The sequence below is a fragment of the Poecilia mexicana genome, unplaced genomic scaffold, assembly GCF_051168715.1.
Source record: "Poecilia mexicana isolate PSO_F unplaced genomic scaffold, ASM5116871v1 scaffold_10, whole genome shotgun sequence".
In the NCBI taxonomy this organism is placed as follows: domain Eukaryota; kingdom Metazoa; phylum Chordata; class Actinopteri; order Cyprinodontiformes; family Poeciliidae; genus Poecilia; species Poecilia mexicana.
This window is the reverse complement of record NW_028263379.1, coordinates 23,151,861-23,174,503: the sequence shown is the minus strand read 5'-3', so window position 1 is coordinate 23,174,503 and position 22,643 is coordinate 23,151,861. Positions and strand designations below refer to the sequence as shown.

General features: G+C 41.1%; 4 protein-coding genes across 4 annotated transcripts; 1 reads left to right on the top strand and 3 right to left on the bottom strand.

The window, feature by feature from the left end:
• Positions 1–4,373: 4,373 nt before the first annotated feature.
• Positions 4,374–9,612, bottom strand: nsdhl (NAD(P) dependent 3-beta-hydroxysteroid dehydrogenase NSDHL). Its single transcript, XM_015004641.2, has 7 exons — positions 9,322–9,612; positions 9,075–9,236; positions 8,111–8,257; positions 7,896–8,024; positions 7,581–7,723; positions 5,272–5,374; positions 4,374–5,122 (listed from the first exon to the last, which is right to left on the bottom strand). Exons 1-7 carry the CDS (start codon positions 9,340–9,342, stop codon positions 4,790–4,792), a joined length of 1,038 nt encoding a protein of 345 aa, XP_014860127.2. The 5' UTR covers positions 9,343–9,612; the 3' UTR covers positions 4,374–4,789.
• A 765-nt stretch (positions 9,613–10,377) lies between these two features.
• LOC106928381 (uncharacterized) lies at positions 10,378–13,797 on the bottom strand. The gene is made up of 4 exons (XM_088009762.1): positions 13,284–13,797; positions 12,949–13,196; positions 12,051–12,840; positions 10,378–10,439 (listed from the first exon to the last, which is right to left on the bottom strand). Exons 1-4 carry the CDS (start codon positions 13,795–13,797, stop codon positions 10,378–10,380), a joined length of 1,614 nt encoding a protein of 537 aa, XP_087865888.1.
• Positions 13,798–14,626: 829 nt separating this feature from the next.
• On the top strand, positions 14,627–16,881 carry cetn2 (centrin, EF-hand protein, 2). The gene is made up of 5 exons (XM_015004640.2): positions 14,627–14,892; positions 15,056–15,220; positions 15,299–15,427; positions 15,866–16,003; positions 16,079–16,881. The coding sequence occupies exons 1-5, from the start codon at positions 14,890–14,892 to the stop codon at positions 16,166–16,168; spliced, it is 525 nt and encodes a 174-aa protein (XP_014860126.1). The 5' UTR covers positions 14,627–14,889; the 3' UTR covers positions 16,169–16,881.
• Positions 16,882–17,116: 235 nt separating this feature from the next.
• Positions 17,117–21,879, bottom strand: gcna (germ cell nuclear acidic peptidase). Its single transcript, XM_015004615.2, has 13 exons — positions 21,755–21,879; positions 21,410–21,510; positions 21,246–21,327; positions 21,088–21,160; positions 20,941–20,990; positions 20,786–20,852; positions 20,630–20,700; positions 19,904–20,311; positions 19,655–19,820; positions 19,420–19,564; positions 18,572–18,707; positions 18,255–18,459; positions 17,117–17,849 (listed from the first exon to the last, which is right to left on the bottom strand). The coding sequence occupies exons 2-13, from the start codon at positions 21,494–21,496 to the stop codon at positions 17,618–17,620; spliced, it is 1,722 nt and encodes a 573-aa protein (XP_014860101.2). The 5' UTR covers positions 21,497–21,510; positions 21,755–21,879; the 3' UTR covers positions 17,117–17,617.
• Positions 21,880–22,643: the final 764 nt, after the last annotated feature.

Here is a 22,643-nt window from a genome sequence, read left to right as displayed (position 1 = left end):
TGAAAATCAGTAAAATCCCCGCCAGTAAGCGGCCAAGATAAACAGTATCCCCATTAGGATCATATTTTCACAAAACAAAACAAAAACCCTTCTCAAATCGGAGCGGAGCTCTTCGCGGATTTCACAACGTGTCACAGAAACGGGGCGGGAAGAGGACATTTTATCCGAGAGCCAAGGTTTCACCCTGGTTAGAGTATCTACGTGGATTATCCTCCTTCTTTCCTTATAACGCCAAACCAGTCGGACGGCCTTGGCCTGCAGCTCTGACTTCACAAATGAATCATTAGGGTGCTGCTGGCACAAAATTAAAATGAGAATGCAAAGTATCTGAACTTAACCCTCACCTCCGTTTCACCACACCAACAATTGGAATTGCAACAATGCCGCGGCTGAGGTGAGCGGAAACCTGTGTAGTAAGCGGAGCGTGTGACTCGGCTTTCCAAGTCACAACGAGGATCCCCCGCCACTTGTGAATGGGTCGTTTTCAGGCTTCATGCCTTCGCAACGATCAAAAAGTCAAGAGTATACAGACGCAACTGCTGTGCGTTTTCATTACCCCACCATCTATTGTGTTCAGTTAAATTCCTTAAATGGTTTTCTGTCACTTTGTCTTTCAAGTGAAAGCACGTCCTAGTGGAGGAAGTCTGAGAGTGGACTGTATTTGTTGTTTCCTTTTGGAACTCAAGGGTTTGTTGAGTTTTGTGCGCATAAATCTGTGGTCAAAATCGACATTGACTCGACACGATCAGTTCTTCTTGTGGAGCTTTAACGCAATTTGCATTGTTTTTTATTCTTATTTGACTATGATTTTTCATTTTTGTGGCGCGGCCTGGTTCATTGTCCTGGAGTGACACAGCAGCAGCAGCAATGCTGCGGGTCAGAATTCAAATTAAAAAGCAGCTGAACTTGTATCTGCATAATTATCAGTGTTACTTCATCTGTCAGCAATTTTAATGGTTTGCTCTCCTAACCCTTAAAAACATTCACATTTCTATGAGGTTCCTGTTCAGTCTGAATGTAGCCATTCCTCTTTTTCCACTCCCAGAATGATGAAATACAGGATACACAGGAGCCTCTTTGAGCCGTTTCACCCTTGGTAAAGATGTCATAGCAGAATAAGTTCATGGAGAAAAGTTTAATTATTCTTAGTGGGGGCGGAAAAAACAACTGTCCATTTTTTTTAAACAAAGTCACTTCTTCCATAAAAAGCTCCTTTGTAAATAACTTGTTCAACAGAACCATAATTGATCTTCTTTAACATTTCACAAGGTTGGTGCTTACAGATATGGAGCTTTGATTATTCCCCTTTGGGTACCATCTCTTGAGCTTTGAGTCCCGGGTATTGTGTTATACACTTGTCTTCAAGTATTCTATAATATTTCATCTTGGCAGACAAATATAGCCATGGAAAAAGGTTGGTTTATGTCTGCTGAATCACTTCTGTTTTGATTTGACTCTATATCTTAGTCACTGTCCTGATGAAAAATATTAGAACTCGTTCAGATTCTCCACCATACTGAAACTTCTCCATACTTTGGGTGAGCAACACCTTGTGATGTATGATGCATTTCAAAAACACACACCTCTAATATTCTGAACCAGACAATTCACACCAACCCTGTCTGTTCGACGGCTAATTCTCCAAGGTGTGGCACTGAGTCATCTAACAAAATCACCCGTCCAGTTGAAGTTTCAGTAGTATTTAACAAACGCCACTCATCCATGTTGGTGATCTTGGGGCAGAAAAAGCTCTTCCTTGTCATACTTCCAACACATACAGCCTAGTGGTTGTCATGGAGACACCCAGACACCACTCTTTGATGCTCCAAAATTACATTTAATTCTCCTTACTGTGGATGGCGACAATCTAAACATTTCGAGACTTATTTATAACAGCTCGTGCCGTTTTAAACTTATTGCTTTGACTGGAGCCATGGACTCATTTAGAAAAGGGATTTTTCTGGCAACCCTTTTCTGACTTGGGAAGAACAACATACTTTAGTTGTTTGACATTATAAAGTTGTCTAGTCTCTACCATTTTGTATAATAGCTCAAAGAAATGGCCTGATTACATTTAAAGAGTCAAGTTTGCATCACAAAAATGCTTCACTTAATCAATCTGATTTCTTTCTTATGAAAGAAATGAAGACATGTTTTATTGAAAATTTTCCAACATGAGATTTTTCTGCCGTAACTAAAGAAAGATATCAGTTTAAGATACATTTTGTAATCCAGGCATTTTACCAGGTAATCTTATTCTTGTTTCCATTTCTTCAATCCTAAAATCACCCAGAAAGCTATTCTTCAACGTAATGGAAAGGGTTCTTTTTTTTCCCCCCCCCTAAATTTTTAGAATAACTTTAAAGTCTCCAATATCGAGCCGCAGATGTTTGAACGGTGAGATATTCATTTCCCGGTTCCATCCGACTGCACTTGTGACCTTTAAGTTAGATAGCACAATATTTGAATTAGATAACTCCACAAGAGGAATGCTTTTTTTTTTTATCAGCTTTTCTACAAATATGTCCATAGATTCTCGATGAAGTCTTGTTCTATGAGGTAAACTGTGAAAAAGACACGGGAGCTACTTTAGGGTTTACACAGAGGTGGATCAAAAGCTGCTGCTTCTAGCTTTATACCACATCAAAATGTCTGATAAACTGGATTAATACGAGAGAAAAAAATGTAAAGATGAAGTACAGGTGTTGGTTATACATACAAGCAACATAATCTGTAAAAGGTGATTAAAGAAAAGTTTTTGGTATTGCAGTAGCTGCATCATCTTTGGTTATATTTGCCTCGCTTGAAATCCATGAATCCTAACTGTCCAACAACATAAACTACAACTGGGCAAGATGGATATCATCAAATCTCATATTTTGTGGAATCCAATGCAGAATTTTTATTGTTATGCTACTATAATAATAAATGACTGAGGTCTAAAAAGCACAAATGCTGAATATGGCATTTCTCTGTTAATACATAAGAAGCATTTACTACACTTTAAAATAAACAAGGTGATGCAACTCTGCTATTCAAAGATTACATAGAGATGGGTATGATCAGTAATATTTTAAAATATAATGGGAGCACTTATGTAAATGTTGCCTTTGCTATGCCTTGCAGAGAACAAATAGCAAATTATATCTATTTTTGCAAACACTATTGATTCGGGTTTATCGTTATAATTCCAGGAACACTTATCAGGAACGCACACCGGGGGCGCTGCAGTGCGTCACATGAATTAATGAGCATCCACTGGGGACATGACAAGTCACTGGGCACATTGTACTGATGTGTGCCGAGGAAAAGACAGATAGCTGGACTTCAGCTGTGGGTAGTTTAAGAAGAAGCCTCCGCAAGTCTTTTTACAGGAATGGTTCAAGACGAATCAGGTGACAGTGGAACGCCAAAAGCAGCTGGTCTGAGTTAATGTTTTGAATTCCCCAGATATATGATTTCCAATGTTATTAAGCCTACTAATAGCTGTGTGAAAAACCGGTAATGTCTCTTTCCTACACGAGTCTGACTTCAAGGGATGAAAGGGTGGCATAAATCTGAGCAGTACTGAAAAATATACTAATAAATATTCTCACTGCATTGATTCAGAAGAAGGATCCAAAAACAAACTTAAAAGACATATGGGAGCAAAAACATTTGCCGACATTCTGCAGCGAGCGGTCAATGTTTCCACACAATTTTCCATCCATCTATATTTATCTACTGGTCTGAGGTCAGGTCAGGAGGGAGTAGGTCCAGGACTGAAGCTGCTTTATTGAGCTCAGCTGAGTTATTTTAACGTGGAAGAGCAGATTGGTCTCCAAGGATGAAATCAGGGTAACTCAGAAGGAACTATAAACTGAAATAAAGCCTCTGTAAGACATTACGGTTATTTATTCATCAATTTGAAAACTGTCTCTTTGATTAATTTGATCAATGCATAAAGAAAATAAGAAAAGCAAAAGTTAACCTCCCAGTTCTGAAGATTTATCCATTTTTAGTCAGTTTTTTATAAGACATCATGTCCTATTTATTTGGCTACATAATTTTGCAAACATTTAATTAAAAAAAAAAAAAAAGTGTGGTTATGTGCAGCTTCAAAATGGAATCCAACAGGACACTGGATGAAATTTACTTTATAGGCAACATTTATCAAAACATGAGAGAATGGGTTGCCAAGCACTGTAAAATCTGCTTGATGTCCCTCTAATGAAGAATTTAATTTGAGGAATGTGAATACATCCATCTTCCATCTGTAAGAAAATATGCCTTCAAGTAATTACACAGGCAGAGTGTGAGACATTCAATTTCTTTCTAGTAAAATTCAAGTAATTGGGCAGTACCCTCAAAAACATAGATGACAAGGGACAATATAGCAAACGTCCTTTATATTTTTCAGAAATAGTGAAAATATAGCATGTTGAGTTTGGCTTACAAACCAAAAATCACTTTCACGTCGCAAACGGCATTTAGTCATTCAAATGCACAATCATTCAGCTCCTTTTGTCCATTTTGATTAACACAATGAGTCTAATAATTCGCACATTAACATGCACAGTATGATAAATAATTAATCGAAGGAAAAATTACGTCATGAGTTTAGCTTTTTCTGATGGAAAAGTGTGATAGCAGAATGCAACAACTCTAAGAGTACAGGAGCCATTTGCTGCCATCTGCTGGTGAAAACAGGGCAGAGCAAGAAAAGCTTTCAAAAGCCTCCAGAGACGATCTGTGATTTGAACAGTTCTTTCAGTGCGTCGTGCTGGTTTCTGCGTCTTCATTCAGACCATCAAGCTCCACGTCTAAGATGAGGGTAGCTTGCCACCGTGCGTGCAATCCCCTCCTTCAGACTGACCACCGGCTTATAGCCCAGGTGTTCTTTGGCGTGCTCACAGCTGTAGTAGTGATAGGTCCCGGCCAAAGCCACTCTCATGGGTGTAAAGGTGGGTTTGAAAGACATAACGGGACGCAAGATCCAGGTGAGCAGCAAGAGAAGCAGGGCAAGTCCGTACACAAGTGTGTATGGGAGGTGGAAGCGTGGGGCCGGGTATCCCAAGCCCACCAGAACCTCAGACATGAAGTCCCAGAAGCGGATTGGCTCGTCATTGGTGATGTGATACGGCTGCAGGAGAGGGAGGAGGGTACAGAGGTAAAGAAAGATCAGTGGAGAGCCAATGAAAACAATGAAACTAAAGAGGGAAGTTGAAGGACATCAGAGATGTTATATATATATATATATATATATATATATATTATTGAAGTCTCACTCACTTTTCCACAGATAGGTGAATCTGCTCTCAGGTGCTCAGCAGCAAGGATGTGGCCATGAACAACATTCTCCACATAGGTGAAATCTACAAGATTGGTTCCATCACTGATTGAGAAAAAAAAAAAAAACATTAAAATGGTCAATAAACACACAAAGAAAGAGCAGAGGTTAAAGTTCAAAGTCCCTCAGCACACTACACTATGTTAGCAAGCAGCAGGGGGCGCCGAGAGGGTGGGTCATCACTTGTTTGTTTGTTTATAAACCTTATTAAAATTCCTACTAGACCGCAAATCAGCATAAATGCCTTAAAGCAAATTTATGGCTATAAAGTTTGTCAAACAAAATTTATAAACACATTTATGTGAAATTCATTTTACTAAAATATAAGGGCTAAAGATGAACTGATCTGAGATTTCTATCCAGTTTCTGATCTCTGGTTTTTGTAAAGCTTTGAGCAGCTGCTGATTCTTATCGGACTGTAAGAATTAAAATTACCTGTTTAAAATGTTTGACCTTTTTGACTGCGAATGATCCTTATAACCTTATACTTAGATCTCTTACACCGTGTGCGAGAAATTATGCACCGTAAAATAGGATTTCATTAACATTTTAAAGCAGGGACATAAACATTTGCAGGTGACATTTCAGACAGGCTTGTGCATTTTATAGGAGTCATTAGAATAATGAGCACAGTTATTGTTGCTCATAAAAGTCTCTGTTTTCTCAGGAGGATGTAGATACTTACCTTAATTTTGAGATTTTCAAGAAATAATGCAGTCATGTTTAAATCCAGCTTGGTCCATGACAGACAGAGGTCAAGAGTTCAAAAGAATAAGATCAACTTTTCTGTACTCTGCTCATACCTCCAGATATCTACTGAAGTAAGCCCCACATCAGTCCACTTTTTTTCTCAGTTTGACCTAAATATAGGTCAGACCGACCTACCCACTGCAAGTGTAAACCAGCAGTCATGTGGAGGGATTTTTAACGAACAACAACCAATAGAAATCTCTCGCTCTGTTGCAGCAGCTGTAATGAACAGCCAATGTTCCTCTGCAGAAAATTCAGTCCTTTCTTTAACAACCATCTATAGTTTCTGTGCTTCCTCTAACCCAGTGGTTCCCAAACTTTTTCTTCTGCGCCCCCCCAGTGGTTTCCAAACATTTTCTGCGCCCCCCCTATGGATTACAAATGGCTGGCCTACAAGGTACTTGTTAAGCTTAAGGTTCTGTATTGATATTAGCTAGCTAGTCATCTTTTAGCTAACATTATCTGCATCCAACAGCTTTACTCAACTCAGTCGGTTAGTTTGGAGGAAAAACTGTGAAAAGTTCTTTGCGTTTTGCTGGTTTGCTGCCGTGATTCTAACACAAACCTACGTAGCTCCGCCCAGCAGCAGCAGCAGCAGGTCTCCTTCACAGGTGGAAACCCAGCACAAGCGTCGTAGCGCTCATGTTGCGTTTAAAGGCGGCTTGGAAAAACAGGTTACAACATGTTAACAACGGATTAAACAGTTTTAACTGCTGATGAAAGTGACAGAGGACACAAATATGGGAAGTGTGGAAGCCTCTACTGTATCAAATTGACATAGGAATAACAGAGAGCCGGCCATTCTAAGGTAAAAACCCAGCGCATACAGTGTTCATGTTTTTTTTTCATCCAGACGGCTTCCCGCGCCCCCCCTGCAATGACACGGCGCCCCCCCTAGGGGGCGCGCCCCACAGTTTGGGAACCTCTGCTCTAACCTCATGTTTAAACCTCTCAAATTAAGAAAATATCCCCTCAGCAACAGCAGAGCATCCACTCCTGAGAGTGTTGTTGCCACTAGTGATGCAGTAAGTGATCAGAGAAAGACTGAATGAATATGTGTTTGATTAATTGGAGACCAGGGAGGGCCCATAAATTTCAGTCATCAGTCAATTTCTCAGTGCGTCTCTGGCACAAATTGAACTAAATTCTAAAACAGGGGACTTAATAAACTTAAAATAAACACAGTGATATTTAACAAATTAGAACATACATTCTGATGAGGCTCATATGTAAAATAAAAAGTACATTTAAAAAAAAACAACTTTAAAGCAGTTATTAAACCTTTTTTTTACCAAGCCCAGATATTTCAATTAAAAATAGTTCTTTTGTAATTAGCCTGATGTCATATTTGTATCTTAAATATTTAAATTAATTAAACAAGGTTCTATGTAGCTTGATTATTTGTAAAAAAAAATAAAAATAAAAAATACTGATCCATGGTTTGAGTTAAAAGAAGTGGCTTGAATAGTTAATGCCTTCAAGGAACAAAATGATCGCTCACCCGATGATGAACTTCATCTTCCCCCGGCGAGCTGCGTCCACCAGGGTGGGGACCAGCTGCGGATCCCGAGGGCCAAAGATGCCGTGAGGCCGAATAGCAACCGTGAGGAAACCCTTTGGCTTGTTGCACGCCTCCAGAACCAACTAAAACACACCAAATAGGTCAAATTTGGAGGTTCGGCAAAGAGGATTGCACTGCAATATTACCAGGAAAAGTCTGTAAATAGAGTTATTATGTATTCCTTAAGTGTTTTGTTTGATTTCTAGAGGGAAGAGATGTTTGCTTAGATAAGAAGTCATTTTCAATGCCTCTTACCTTCTCCTGTTCAATCTTGGTCTGAGTGTAGTAGTCGATGGGCTTCTTGGCGTACGGCAGATCCTCTTTTCCATTCTTGACGTCTGTGCCCTCAAACACCACACTGGCACTGCTCGTCAAGACCAGTTTCTGTCAACATGACCACTTAAGCATTTAATCCCAGTTCTTAAAAGAAAATATTTCCAAAGCCAACAAGAAAGAAAAACCAGCAGCACCTGTACTCCGGCGTCAAGGCAGGCCTGAATAACCGTCTGAGTGCCCCGAATGTTGACCCTCTCAAAAAGCAGCCGGTCGTCACTGGAAGGAGCTGGGGACGCACAGTGGAAAACCAGAGACACGTCCTTCAGAGCAGAAAGCAGAGCCTGGAGACGAGAAAAGCACAGGGACAGCTGCTGACTGCTAGCTTTTTAAAAGTCTCTATCAATTTTATCTGTGCTGGAGATGTGGAGTAGGGGACAAGAAAAACAAAGAGTAATGCTAAGCAGTGGATGATTTGTGGAGCAGTTTAAAGTGGGATTGGATTAGAAAATATTTTTCCAAGATTTGAACATCTCCTGGTTTAATCCTTCAATTTACAATGGGAAGTGTAGTGGCACAACTGCAAACCTGTCTGGAAATGGCCGACAAAAAGCCATCAGGCTGGACAAGTGGATCATTATCAGACAAACATGAACCTGCTGGTAGAGGGGCTGCAGAAATACACAGCCCAAGGGGAAGAACCTGCCACACTTTCAAGATTTTTATCAGTGCACATTTTGAAAAACATGTTTTATTTTTCTCACATTTGACGTCATGCTACACTTTCACTCCAAAAAAACAAAAATAAAAACTAAAATAAAACGCATTGTGGCGTGAGAAAATGTAGAAAAGGGTCCTGGTCCTCGAGGCACACTGCCCTGCATGTTTTAGGTATTCCCTTGATTCAGTCCAGCTGATTTCAATCGATGACTGATTAACAGGCGTTTGCTGAACTGCACTCGGTTGAATTGGGCACATTGAAGCAGGGAAACCTCTAAAACGTGTAGGACAGTGAGCCTTGAGGACCAGGGTTGGGAAACGACCAGATGAAGACATTGCTAACTGCTTCCCTAGACCAGTCTCAAACTGTTAAATCATTTTCTGCTTCCATCTGTGAATCCCATTGGAGGAAGGAGCAAATAGTGACAGAGGAAGTCTGACCTGCTTATCGCAGAGGTCTCCCTGGTGAAAGGTGACGCCTGGAAGCTCGTAGCTCTGCCGGATGTCAAACACAGACACCGAATAGCCCCTGTCCAGGAGCTTCTCCACCAGGTGTCTACCTAGAAAACCAGACCCCCCGATCACTGCACACCGCTTACTGACCTGCGGCAGACAATCACAGCGATTATTGCCCAAACACAGCTGCCACCACGAATAAAAACTTTAAAACAGATTATCTGCAACTCACCGGTCGAACACGTGTGGCCATAGTGAGGTAAAACTGGCACACAGGTGGAGAAAAAAAATACTTTTTTTTTTTTTTTTTTACCGCAGTGAGGAGAAGTTAGCTTCAGGAAGGATGCTTCTCCTTTATTTTCTAAACAGCGGTACAGACACGTAGACCACTGAACACGGTGTGCAACTTCTACAACTATTCCACAAAACTCAACAATGAACTAATATGAACAGTTTCAATCAGCTGAGATAGCCTCTGTGTGATTGGTCAAGACATCGTCAAACGCAAAGGTGACGTTCACAAACAGCCAATAAGGTTTGCGATACGTCAAAGAACGCCACAATTTTAGCCAATGGAGAACCGTGATAAGCTTAGTTCCGCCCCTTATCTCGGAAGCCACCCCTCAGTGTTTACGGCATGACGTTTCACCACAAAACCTAGAGTTCATTCAAGCTTTGTTGGTATTCTATTAAAACAAGAGGACATATAATTTATACAATAAAGGCTTGCTAAGTCCTGTTTTTGTGCGTTTTTACAGATTTCTGTCTGTTTTATCATTTCATTGTTACCTTTGACAAAAGATGTTCCCTTCAAATCCTGCAAATACAGGGAGGAGCTTCTACTGAGCTGCTGGAGATAAATCAGCCTGTCACTTCTTCAGGCTGCAGGAGGTGAATGAATGAGGAAACAGTTGCATCTTTCCTACATGCAGATCATTGATAATGAACTTTAACAATAAATAGATCTTATTGTCTGGTGCAAGTTCGGGCTGGTTTCAGTGACCTAAATGATAAGAATTTATTATTATGCTTATAAAAATAAGCATAATAACACTACTATGCTTATAATATTATTAGAATTATATAATATTACTATTATAAATGTGCGTAAAAGAGACTCATTGCCCTCATAGCTGGCGTCACAAGAGAAATTTATTGAGAGGCTGAAAGATGCAAATAAAAAGCTGAAATACATTGGTTCTGCCTCAGAACCAATGTATTTCATGAGTAAATGAGTTTTTTTCATTTTACTCGTTCAATAAAATGAATTAAACTTTATTTTATTGAATTAAGTTTTACTGAATGAAGGAGAATCACAGACACCAAAGGACAGTTTGAAAGGTTTATTAATAATAAATCTGCACAGCTTGGTGTGCAGATTTATGCTGGGGGATATAGGAAGGAAAAGACGGGATTCAGATTTCCTTCCAGGCTTTATGCACTTAGTCAATCACCAGATGTGATGAGTCTCCTTGGTTTGCAACAAGAATCCAGGTCTGCATTATGGGGGAGACCAAGCTGGAGTTGTGGATCAGTAACGAGTTAGAAGGCAGCCAGGCAGGTGAGAAAGGAGAGCTTGTAAGATCAGGGCAGCCAGAGAAGAGGTCAGGAGATTCTGGAGATTTCTCCAGACAACAGGAACAGAGAAGCAGTTCACTGGAGTCCAAGAACTGAGTATCAACATCGAAACTGATTTCTGTTGAGCAGAGACAGCAAAGAAATCCATAAACGTTAGACGCAGAGAAGAGAAGCTGCGTACCTCTGATGTGAGCAGAACAATCTGGTGTCTGCCTCAGGGAGTCCACTCTTCTGAAAGCTTCTCCCGATAACATTAATGAACTTCAGCTGTGAGAAAACACCTGCTAGTGTCTGTGGAATGAGGCAGGAGAGGCACACACGAGACATCCTGAGCACAACTCTGTGGATGTGACATTTGATCCCAAGAGGATCACATGGGACTGGAGGCTATGTCCAGTGGTCACTGTCACTGGGTCAGAGGTGATGTCACCCTCCACAGGTCACCAGTACATCACATAGGTCATCAGATTTTTTTAGTATCCAACCAATAAAAACTTCCAACTCAACCACAGAAAAGGGTATATAATTTTTAAGAACCTCAGACAGACTTGAACTGAGGTTTAATGGAAATAATAATAGAAATAATAATGAAAAAAAATGAAAAGAAGCACAACTTGGTATGTGGTATGTTGAGGATATAGGAAGGAGGCGACACGACTTTGGTTTTCCTTCCAATCTATAGGCACTCAACAGCCAATCATAAGCTTTTTTTTTTCATCAGTGTTTCCCTTGATGATCTCAGAAAGATGATTAACCATCCATCCAATCCTCCATTTCTGCACCTGCTGATTGTGCAATCAGTATTACACAATCAGCAGGTTGTGTAAATATCACCTGGAGGTACTTCAGCAGGTGGGGTACTTCTTCCCCATCTGGAAGAGGTGGGGTACCCTGTGGTGAGGTCACCAGTCTATCGCCTATCTCGGATCTCAGGACAGAAAACGATGCAGGTTGCAACTTTTTTGTGTGGGGGAGAAAATCCCCATACATATTTTCCCACACCATTTACAGTGCCTCTCATAACTCTTTAAAGTGCTTGTGTGGAAAGCCTTGCCTACAAAGGCCAAGAAACTTCAATATGTTAGGTCTGTTAACTGTTTCAGTAACGAACCTAACATATAAATTTCAATATATATGCATCTCATAACATTTTTTATTAGACTTTTGGAAAACTTACTTACTAGGACCAATAAACTTTTAAATGTGTTTGATTTCTTTGCTAATTTTATTATCTATGCTCCTCATAACATTTTTTGAAGGTCTTGTAGAAAACCATGTCTACAAATAAGAAACCTCACTTCTTATTCTTCAATAAGAAATAAGTTTTTTTATATAGTAAACAGGTTCTCCAATAAACAGAATCTGTTTATTAGAGGCTGAAAAGAGCCTTTTCTACGGAGGCCCAGAAACGTTTGAAGACGCCTAGCTTCTTGGCTGGTTTCAATATTTTCTCTTTGCAGATGGAAATGAATGCCTCGTCTACGACTGAGTCATTTAAAACCAACAGTGAAAGAACGTCGGTTTTTGCACAGCACATCCTTTTAGAGACTCCTCTCAATATGTCATCGCTGAGTTTGTTCAGGCTACGTTGGATATTATTCAACTCTTGTCCCATGAGCTCGGCATAGATTTTCTCAGACAGCCTATTGGTGATGGCTTGGAAGTCTTTGTAGTTGCAGTCTACCTGTGATTGTGTTACGGCCTGCATAACAACTGCATTAGCAAGCAGCAAGATGGATGACTCGTGCTTCTCCTTGCCTGAGCCCAGTGACAGTGCCTCAACAACCTCTGTGGTCATCTCTGGTTGCTGCTCCTCATTAACAAATCGTAGCCCTGTTGACAGGTTTGATTTGTCTGGGATGAAGTCGTCCACTGAAGGACCTGGTATTTCTTCATGTTTCTGTGCTGGTGCAACTCTTTTGTATTGCCCTTCGCTATATTTTTTACAGAACTTCTTAACTGCGACTCCGGCATCTTTGTTCTTATGTTGTTCAAAGGGTAGTGGAGCGACGTGATATCTAAATCCACAGTTTTCCATTGGTTGAAGTGCATCCAATGAAACACCAGGGATCTCTAAACGCTGTTGTTCAGAGATGGCCTTTTTCACTTCTCTGACCTCTGACAACTCCTCAGAGATGAAGTCATCCACAATTTTCAGATCTGACTCCTTTTCCTAAGAGATACGATTATTTGCTTTTGTCAGTTCTGAAATCTCCCAATTCACAAATCTATCCACCATCTTAAAATTTTAATTTGTCTCCATGGAGACGAAATCATTTACCTTAGTGATCTTTGAAAGATCCTCCAAGATGAATTCATCCACAATCTTCAGGTCTGAGTCCTGATTTTCAGGAACAGGATCTCTCTCTTCTATCATCTTTGTTGCCTCCTCAGTGTCCGGTGTCTCTACGATGACCGGTAACAGGTTCACTTTGAAGTGCGTGTAATTCCCATCGTGGACGGTATGAAGCACTCTATCTCTTTGGGTCCCTCTGTTCTGTGGGGTTTTGATGGTGTTTTTCTCCACAGCTTGGAAATGATCAGCCTCAGAGATAACAGCTACCCTCTGTTGCTTGTTGTGGGCATTATGCTGGGCTTCAGCAGCTTTTCGTTCTCTCTGCCGATGTTCTTTACAGCTCCACACTAGCAATTCCTCTATTAATCTGAGTGCGTGCGGTAGGATTCGGTCCACTCCGTCTGTCTCAGAGATTTGGAGGACAAAGGCAGCTGCTTGATCTTGCGTGTAACAGATCGTAGATCTCACCTTTTCTTTGACATATTTAATGAATGGCTCATTGAAAAGGTCGAAGGTCTTGGGATGAACTTTCTCCCTAATCTGAAGGATGTCTGCAAATGTCGTTAGCAGGACATCGCCAACGACGGTGTCCACATCCTGAGATCTGATTCGTCCATTTCGGATGTTGTGGAGAATGAAGGTGGTACATTCCTCCGCCAGGTCTAACAGCAGCTCCTTTAAACCGGATTTGGTTTCGCTATCAGGTTTACCTACAGCCAAATCCAGCGTCTGATCCAGAGAAATGGACCAAAAAAATTCTTCGATCATAGGCACGATCATGTCCATGGGAATAACCGGGACTGGTCGATCATCTGAATTGATGGAACGGTTCATGACTTCCTGGGTTTGCAGGGGTTCGTGAAGCACACTAGGATTGTTGAGAAAAATCACAAAGTATCTAGCTTAAACTACCTTGCTTTCGCAGATAAATACAACTGTCTCTCACGAGGAACGTGCCAGAAGGAATTTATTTATGTGTGACAGACCTATTGGGTCAGAAACCAATGTGATGTCATAACCGAACAGATTCCATCCATATCTGTGTCAGCTCAGCAAAGGTATAACGTCTGTTTTCAAGGAGCAAATGTTAAAGGGTTTCCATGTTTTATTTATTTATTTATAATATATTTATTTATAAATATGGCCAACATAACTCATACTTATTACAGAACATATATATCACATGCATATAAAAGATTTCTATTTGTTTTTGATGTGGCAAATTTTCAAGTAAATAAAGATATTTTTTTTAACTAAAAAATAGTGACATAATAGCCCTTGCGAGTTTCAGCCCCCAATGTTTCAGGATCCTAACAAGGCCTCCGCTTATGCTGTCTCAATGCAGACTCCACTACAGCATCACACACGGAGATCTGGGTGCAGCTTTATAAAATTGCCACTGGGGGTAAGTAATGAGGCAAAACTGCGCCATTTAAAATGTGATAAACGGGTGTTCGCATATGATGCAAAGATATTTATACTGCTGGATCACCACATATCGAGCTTATGATTTATTTTGTTTTATTTTTGCTTTACAATCATTTTGTAATCCTGTGTACCCTGTGATTTTCAACAACCAATCAGCTCTTTTCCCGACCGGTGCGTTTGATTCCTTGCACCGAGTGCTCCGCTCAGCATCCTCACCGTGGTTCTCAGTCTGTGGCCACAGACCAGTCCGCGCGTCGGCTGGCGAACAGTGGGTTAAAATTGTCCAGTTCGTGACAGCTGCTGGAGCGCAGGTTATTAGCTAGAAACGCGATTCCCCTCCACATTATGGCTGATATTTGTGTAAAATAAAACCGGAGGTGTCAGGCTAAGCTTTCATGCGATCCACTCATCTCCTCCCTCCTACATGATACAGAGGCCTTGCAGGCGGAGAAGAAAAACACTCATTTCCTCTAGTAAACTCAAAATACACAGGAATAAATGGTAAGTGACATCAGGGTTTTATTGGAGGGGCAGGCTTCATGCGTTTTTCTTTTAACTACAATTTCTGAATATGAGCTTTGGGGTTGGTTTTGTGAAAAACACACATAAAGAAAAAAAAAGAAAAGCTTTTTCATTTTATTTTCCTCTTGTGAAATCCAAACAGGCAACCAGTGCCAAGAGGCCATCCCTACAGGGTCCAGTGCCCCCTCCTCGCAAGAAGACAACTCCCAAGCCAGAGCTGACTGAGGAGCAGAAGCAGGAGATCAGGGAGGCCTTTGAGCTGTTTGACACCGATGGCTCTGGATACATCGATGTGAAGGAGCTCAAGGTAAAAGGTCTTTCTGAGCATAAACACAAGTAAAAATGTTTTTTTTTACTCCAGTGCGTCTTTCTGATTCTGAGCCAGGTTGCAATGAGAGCTCTGGGGTTCGAACCAAAGAAGGAGGAGATCAAGAAGATGATTGCAGAAGTGGATAAAGATGGGACGGGGAAGATCTCCTTCGCTGACTTTCTGGCAATCATGACACAGAAAATGGTAGGAAAGCACATAGTGTGCTTTACAGTGCCTAGCAGCTGTATTTATACATCTGTTTCATATTTTTGTTACATTATAACCACTCTTTGTCTTTAACAGCTTTGGCCGTTTTTTAAAAAAAACTACAAGCTCAGTCAGATCGGGCAGCTTCAGTGCACTTTCTATTCTCCCTTGGATTTAGGCTTGGACTTTGACTGGTCCATTCTAACGCTGAATACACTGATCTAAACCAGTGAAACTTTGTAGTCATAATGTGACAAAATGGGGGGTAAGCTAATCTATGTGAATAGTTTTGCAAGGTACTCCGCACAGAGTCCTCTTTGGATAATAAGTGGGGAGACTACAACGGAGTACTTCTGTTTAGAGACCTCGATCCTTCCAGTTCGGTGTGCTTTTCCAGTAGATAATTCCTAATAATATTCCTCTCTTAATTTTCAGGCTGAGAAAGACTCCAAAGAGGAGATCCTCAAAGCGTTCCGGCTATTTGACGACGACGAAACAGGCAAGATCTCCTTTAAGAACCTGAAGAGAGTGGCCAAAGAGCTCGGAGAAAACCTGACAGACGAGGAGCTGCAGGTGAGCCACGTGGCACGACAAAACACCCACGATAAAACATCGTTTTATTTACCTCTGCGTTTCCTGTTTGCGCAGGAAATGATAGATGAAGCGGACAGGGACGGGGACGGAGAAGTAAACGAGCAGGAGTTCTTGCGCATCATGAAGAAAACCTGCCTGTACTGAAGGCAGAGGGGCTGGCGATGCAGAGTCACGCCTGGACAGCGCGTTGTGTGTAATGCTGCTCATAGAGTCATGTAGAAAACTTTTAACTGTTGTGTTGTGCCACAATTTTCACCTAAAACGTATCAAACTGCACGGTGATAGATATGTTACAGTGGAGTAAACGTAGGACTGGAAGACGACAGGTCGGGTGAAAAGCCAAATTACCAATCGTATTTGATTTTAAAGTCATAGAACTAAACATTGAACATAGATTCACATCGATGCCAAATTCACTTTGAAACTTTTTAGTGCCTGCTAAAAACGGTGACAAGTACATTCCAGTGCTTTATTTGCCAGACGACTTTGTGGATCAAGTTCTGCCGGGCTCTTTGTTTTTGCCCTTTTCATGCCAATTTTAGTGAAATGCGGAGAACTTGACTTGGACAAACGGGGAGTGCCGTCTCAGCCCTGCACTCCCTGTGGATTTGTGCCTGCGCCTGATAAAGGCGCCACCACCACAATCAGGGAAGATGCTCCACAGATCCACACACCTTCCTCACTCGTCCCACGGATCCCCAGAGCGCTGAATATTGTACGTTTCCTATATATTTGATTCTGCTGTGGACATTTGCTCCTCCGAATTGTCGAGTGCTTTGCATATTGTGAATTGAAGCGTGAATACGTAGCAGAGTAGCATTTAAAAAAAAACTTTAAATAAATATGGTGAAGCAGTCCGTCTTTTTTGTTTTTTTTCTTTTGCATTTCATTATTGCAAGCTGGATTTATCCATATTTGATCAGCTCGGTTAGGTTACATTAGACAGTCAAGAACAGCAGGGCTGCATGTGAGCAAACATAATATATCCTACCTGTAAATATTTGCCTGATAAAGTCACAGTAATAAAAAACAGACCAATATCTTTCAGCTACACTCATTTCCATGAGAGTAAAAACATTACTCGTGTAAGTACTCATTACTTACTTATATTGACAACATAAATAATTCAGAAAAAAAAAATCAGTACAGTAAACATCACCAAGTTTACTTTCATAGCCAACTGTGGGTCTTGGCATTCTTTTAGTCCTCAACTCAGCCGACCAGAGTTGGACTCCTGACCCTGAGGCCTTTGCTGCATGTCTCCTGCCATTGTCTCTCTCCGTCTCTTTCCTGCCTGATCTACTGCAGAAGAAGTGGCAAGAAAAACTAAAAAAAAAAAAAAACTAAAATAAAATGTATCAAATTTTTATTGTTAAATTACTGGCCAAAAAAAAAAATCATCCAGCATATTCTAGAGAGAGGATAAGACATGAGATAGTTCTATCAACTTGAATACAAAAAATATATAGTGGACAGAAAACGTTCCAGTTACAGCAACCAACGACAAGAAAAAAAAAAAAAGAAAAGCATCACAGTGGCCCGAAAAGGTAAGAACACCGAATGAGGTAAAGCGTTTTCAGTGAGTCCGCTCATTCAGCTTTCACCGAGTTTGGTCTTCGAGGCAAAGTCGGTGCTCAGTTTCCGCATCACTTCCGCGTGGCTCTGCCCCGCCAGCTCCTGCCTCGCGCTCCCATAATTCTCTTTGACAAATGTGGCGAAAGGCGTGGGAGCGCGTGGCTTCGAAGGCGTCAGTAAGACCAGCTGACCCGTGCAGAGCGCGCACACAAACCTCTGCGTGTCCAGAGACTTGGAGTGGCGGCCGATCCTGCGAAGAATCAGGGGGAAAAAAAGATAGCTGACGAGAATATGTGGTGAACGGTTTAAACCAATTAAAAACGAAAATTGCTTAAGTGGTGGTGATTAGAGCTGCTCCGATCAATCTTGAACAAATCGGCCAAATTTCTTTGATCGTCTGGTCAAACACTGAAAATTTCTATTCCTTAAAATGCATCAAAAGTAAGAAACTCTCACTACTCTTTTTCTTTTTATGCCGGATTCAAAAGTAAACAGCTCTGTCAAAGTAACTTCAGAATAAATTTTTACCTAATGTTGCCTCAATGTTTGAGGAAAAAAGTCTGAATCAGTCACAATCGAAAATGGCAGGTCAGACGTCAGAGTAGACGGGAAATCGGCGTTGGTCGGGAAAAGCCTGACCAGCATTCAGACTTACGTATTCTGGCAGCGCTTGCACTGATACTGGAACTTGTACTTGATGTCGTAACTGTGGCAGCGCGTCACCACGGGCAGCTCAGGATGCATGAGCGTGGACTTGCGTGCGTACAGCCTCCATAGGTTTCCGTGACCGTCCCTCACGCCGTTTATCAGCCACGTGGCAGCGTGGCACATCTCGTGGATCAGCGTGTCCCTGAGGCGATCTGAGACGGGTGGAAAAACCGCTGAATTCAGGTACCGGCCCAAGAGGCAACACACGTTCACTCGTCGTCAGACACCACTACCAGAAGCGTTTGCCTTTTAGGGGAGTTTCACCTGCAGAGTCGCAGACTTTGTCGGACAGCTCGATGCGAGCGTAGCGGTTTCCTCCGCCTTTTTCCTGTCCTGTGACGCAGTAGCCCGCTGTTTTCCGCATCTTCTTATTCCAGGTTACAGACATGTTGGTTGGGAGCTGAAACAAAAACAACAACAACAAAAAAAACAGCCACCGATATACGATAAAGTTAACACTGGAAATCATGAACAGCAATGTTCAAAGTATGGTATTCAACATCTTCTTCCACTTTTTTACTCTCAGATTAGTTTAACAGGATGTAGTACTCAAGGAATAAACATTTCTAAAACAGTTACACATAGTTTATCTCTCGTTTTTAATAGCTTATCCTAATAAGCTGGTGAGAACCGATGGTATAGCGAAACAGCACAGGCTAAGGGTGCCACAGCTAATGGAAACATTACCATTATACTCAATAACTAGGATCTGACTGCAGATGAGTCAAACCAAGAACACTGACATTAACGCCACAGACTTAAGTATTTGTTAATTTTTTCCAAGTCACTGTATTTCTATCGTGAATAAAATGAACATGGAATATTTTTCTGATGTCATGAAGCCCTAATGTCCACCAAAATGTAACACTTCAGCAAACAGCATCACCTCTGATGCACACAATTATCCCAACGTGGACAAAGCCAAAAGAGGCTATTCCTTATAATATTGTAATAATGTACTCCTGCTGAAATGAGCATGCGTGCATTTATTTAACAAAAATACTTGTTAACTAAATAAATGATTAAAGTGTGCATTCGCATCCACTTAAACACCGAAGTGTCTTCCATCTGAATGTAAAATGAAGCAAGAGAAAAGTTTGGATTCAGATCACCTGGTTGTCAAACACGCTGGTATTGTAAAGCCGGTACAGCTTGCTTGTGAGTTCTTCCTTATTCTTCCTGAAAATGGATCCGTATATGGAGCCGGGAACTGTGAGTGACTCTAAGAAGCAGCCGGGGGTCTTGCACACCGCAATCCTGGAAAGAACAAGTCCAGATAAAACTCTCTACACACGACATTTAAAGTAGGCGACATGTAGGCTCGCTTGTCGGCGAAGGCAGACGTACCTGCTCACAGCAGCGGGCCTGGGGTCCGTCTGACTGACTTTAGGCTTCAAAATGGAGGATTTTCCATGGGTTTTTACGTCTTGAGGTTTCTCCTTCATCGGTTTCGAGCTTGGTGTTGCGAATGGTTTCACAGCAGGAGCTGAGACCACAAGCTTTGTTTCAGATTCTAAAGTAAAAAAAAAAATAAATGAATAAAATGAAATTAAGGAAACAGATATTAGGCATGCAAAAGTTTAAAAAAGATTTTACCTTTACTGGTCTTTGGGCTGAATGTGGTGCTGGTGAGATTGTTTTTCTTTTTCAGCCTGTCCAACAGGGATGCAAACTCCTCCTCAGAATCGCTCGACTCCTCCAGCCTGCAAGGTGCTGAAAAAGTCCGCTTGGGCGAAGTTGTTAATGCCGAAGCGTTACTGGGAGGACGGAGGAAGTCCGATAAACTGGGCAGCAAAGGTGAACGATTCTCTTCCTGCTTGTTTTCACTCTTTTCAACTCTTTGCAGAGGTTTGGGCTTTGAGTGACGAGTCTTCCAAGTGCTCCTCATGATAATGTTTTCGTCATCGTCGTCCCCGCTGTCGCTAACAAACACCGGCGAGTTCAACTGCGCGAGAGGTCTTCTGAATGGACGCTGCCCTGCTGGAGTTTTGATCTTCTGAGGAACTGCAAAATGGAAAGCGTATATAGCTAACTTGCAAATGCTGCTCAATCTCATTTCATCAGTTCACTCAACTTGCCAAAAACAAACAAAGCAAAAGAGATTACAACAAGATCAAAATGTAAGAATATGTTGCAAATAATCAAACCAGACAAAAAGGAAATTATTTTAAATCCATAAGTCGTCTTGTTTAGCTGGAATCTGTGCAGAGGCCACAGCAAACTGACTCTCTGGGCAGATGTGACCAAAACTGAACTTCAGATTTCAAAAGAATGCCGTAGTAGCAGGTAAAATCTTAACTAAAACAATTTAAAAAACATTACCTTTTAAGGATGACTTAGTTTCAAGAAAATCTTCATCAGACGAGAAATCGTTCACTATGAAGTTTTTCAGGCTGTTGGAAAAAGGCAGGACGGGTAAAGATTTGTCTCGTTTCATTTCAAAGCCATGTTTCGATAAAAATAAAGTCAGAAACTGACCTCTCTTCACTGCCGCTTTCAGATCTTGTCCTGGCTTTGGCAGCGGGGGTTTTCACTTGCTGCAAAACTTCAGTGTCAGCAAGAGAAACATGAGACAAAGACACGGTTCCACAACTGCCTGATGTACATTTAAACAAAAGTAGCAACGAACTTACATGTCTCAAAGTCGTCTTCATCACCTGAGCTCACCACAGGAACATTTGAGCTAAAATACCAAAAATAGTTTAATCTTTCCATACTGTAACAAAAAAAAAAACAACAACCCAAAAAACATAAAATGTTTCTTGCCGTGTTTGCCATACCTGGGTGTCTTTGCAGCACTGATTGGCTTCTGTGGCTTAATTTTTGTTTTGGGTGTAAAGTTTTTCACAAGAACTAAAATAATAATAATAAAAATAGTTGACATTTTACAGAAAACAGGACTCGCATCATTAAAAGGATGTAAACAGAAACCACTCACAATTGTCAAACTCTTCATCACTGGACTCGCTAGGAGCTCCACTTGTCCCACCATTACGCGTCTTGCCGATCATGCTCATCAACTACAAACAAAACCCACAAGTACTCATCAAATACACTGCTTAAGGCCATGTGGGGTCGTGATGGCCATGTTTAAAGGGTAACCTTTTGTTGGGTTGAGTCCAGTCCCTCTTCCAGCCAGCCCATCTTTCTAGCAACTCTGTCAAACGACTTGCAGAGATCATCGTTCATTTCCTTTCCCTCTCCTTAAAAAACAGAGCCGATGTCAATAAAGAACTTATAGCACACAACCAAATATTAAGAAAACAGTTTCAATTAAAACCCATCGTTTATCATCTGTAGCCTAAAGGCGCTGCAGCTACACATTTCGGGGGAAGAAAATACTAGCATTTCCATTAGCAACATAGCAATAACTAAACAGTCATAATGCTAAAGCTAGCAGGAAAGGTATTATTCACCGAAATGTAGAATTCATTCAAAGCAACTCACTATGATTGAGACACCGCAGACACGTCTGTTATTAAATGGAGACGGAAACAGGTTAGCAATAAAACGTTTCGTAAATTCAAATCGTGCGAAAACATTGCGTCAGACGTCAGGAAGACGCTTGACCAATCAGAGTAAGTCTGAAACAATACGTCATCACGTCTACATCCGCAAAACGTAAGATACTGTTCAGCTTCATTTAACCATTGACGTAAAGATTTTATGTTACTTTGTTTTGTTGACTAAATAACATATGTTATTTAGTCAACATATTATGTAAACTGTGATTTAATCCATATTGGTGAAGAAATGTAATATTTCTTAACAGCATGTTGTGTGTGTGCGAGCAAAATGGCCAAGTAGAGAACAAAAATTGTTTCTGGCTTAAAATATCTATAACACACAAGAAATGGCTCCACCCATGTTCTCCGTCTCCACTAAATAACATTGCCTCAGCATGATTCTGCCACCACCATGTTTCCACCATGGGCATGGTGAACTGAGGGCGACTTTTTCCCCTACACGTGGTCCTGTATCTTTTTTGTTTTTTTACATTCAATTTCAAAACTGCTTTATTCACCAGTAAGGGAGTTGCAACTCATGATTTTCTCAAAGAATTACTGTAGATGCTGATGCAACATCTCTTAGTCAGGGTTACAGTGAGGAAATCTCTTACTCGAGACACCGTTGCACAAGTCTCAAGAGGATAACCAGGGTTATACGTCATTTTCTTGCTTTTTATGAAAAAAATAATTCTTTTCACAATAATCTTACAGATGTTCTACAGTAGATTGCAGAACGGAAGCAGCCTTCTTCATTGAGTTGCTTACCCTTTCAAGTCCCTGGCTTTCATGCAGCTACCACAACAGACGATGGCAGAAGAGACCACATT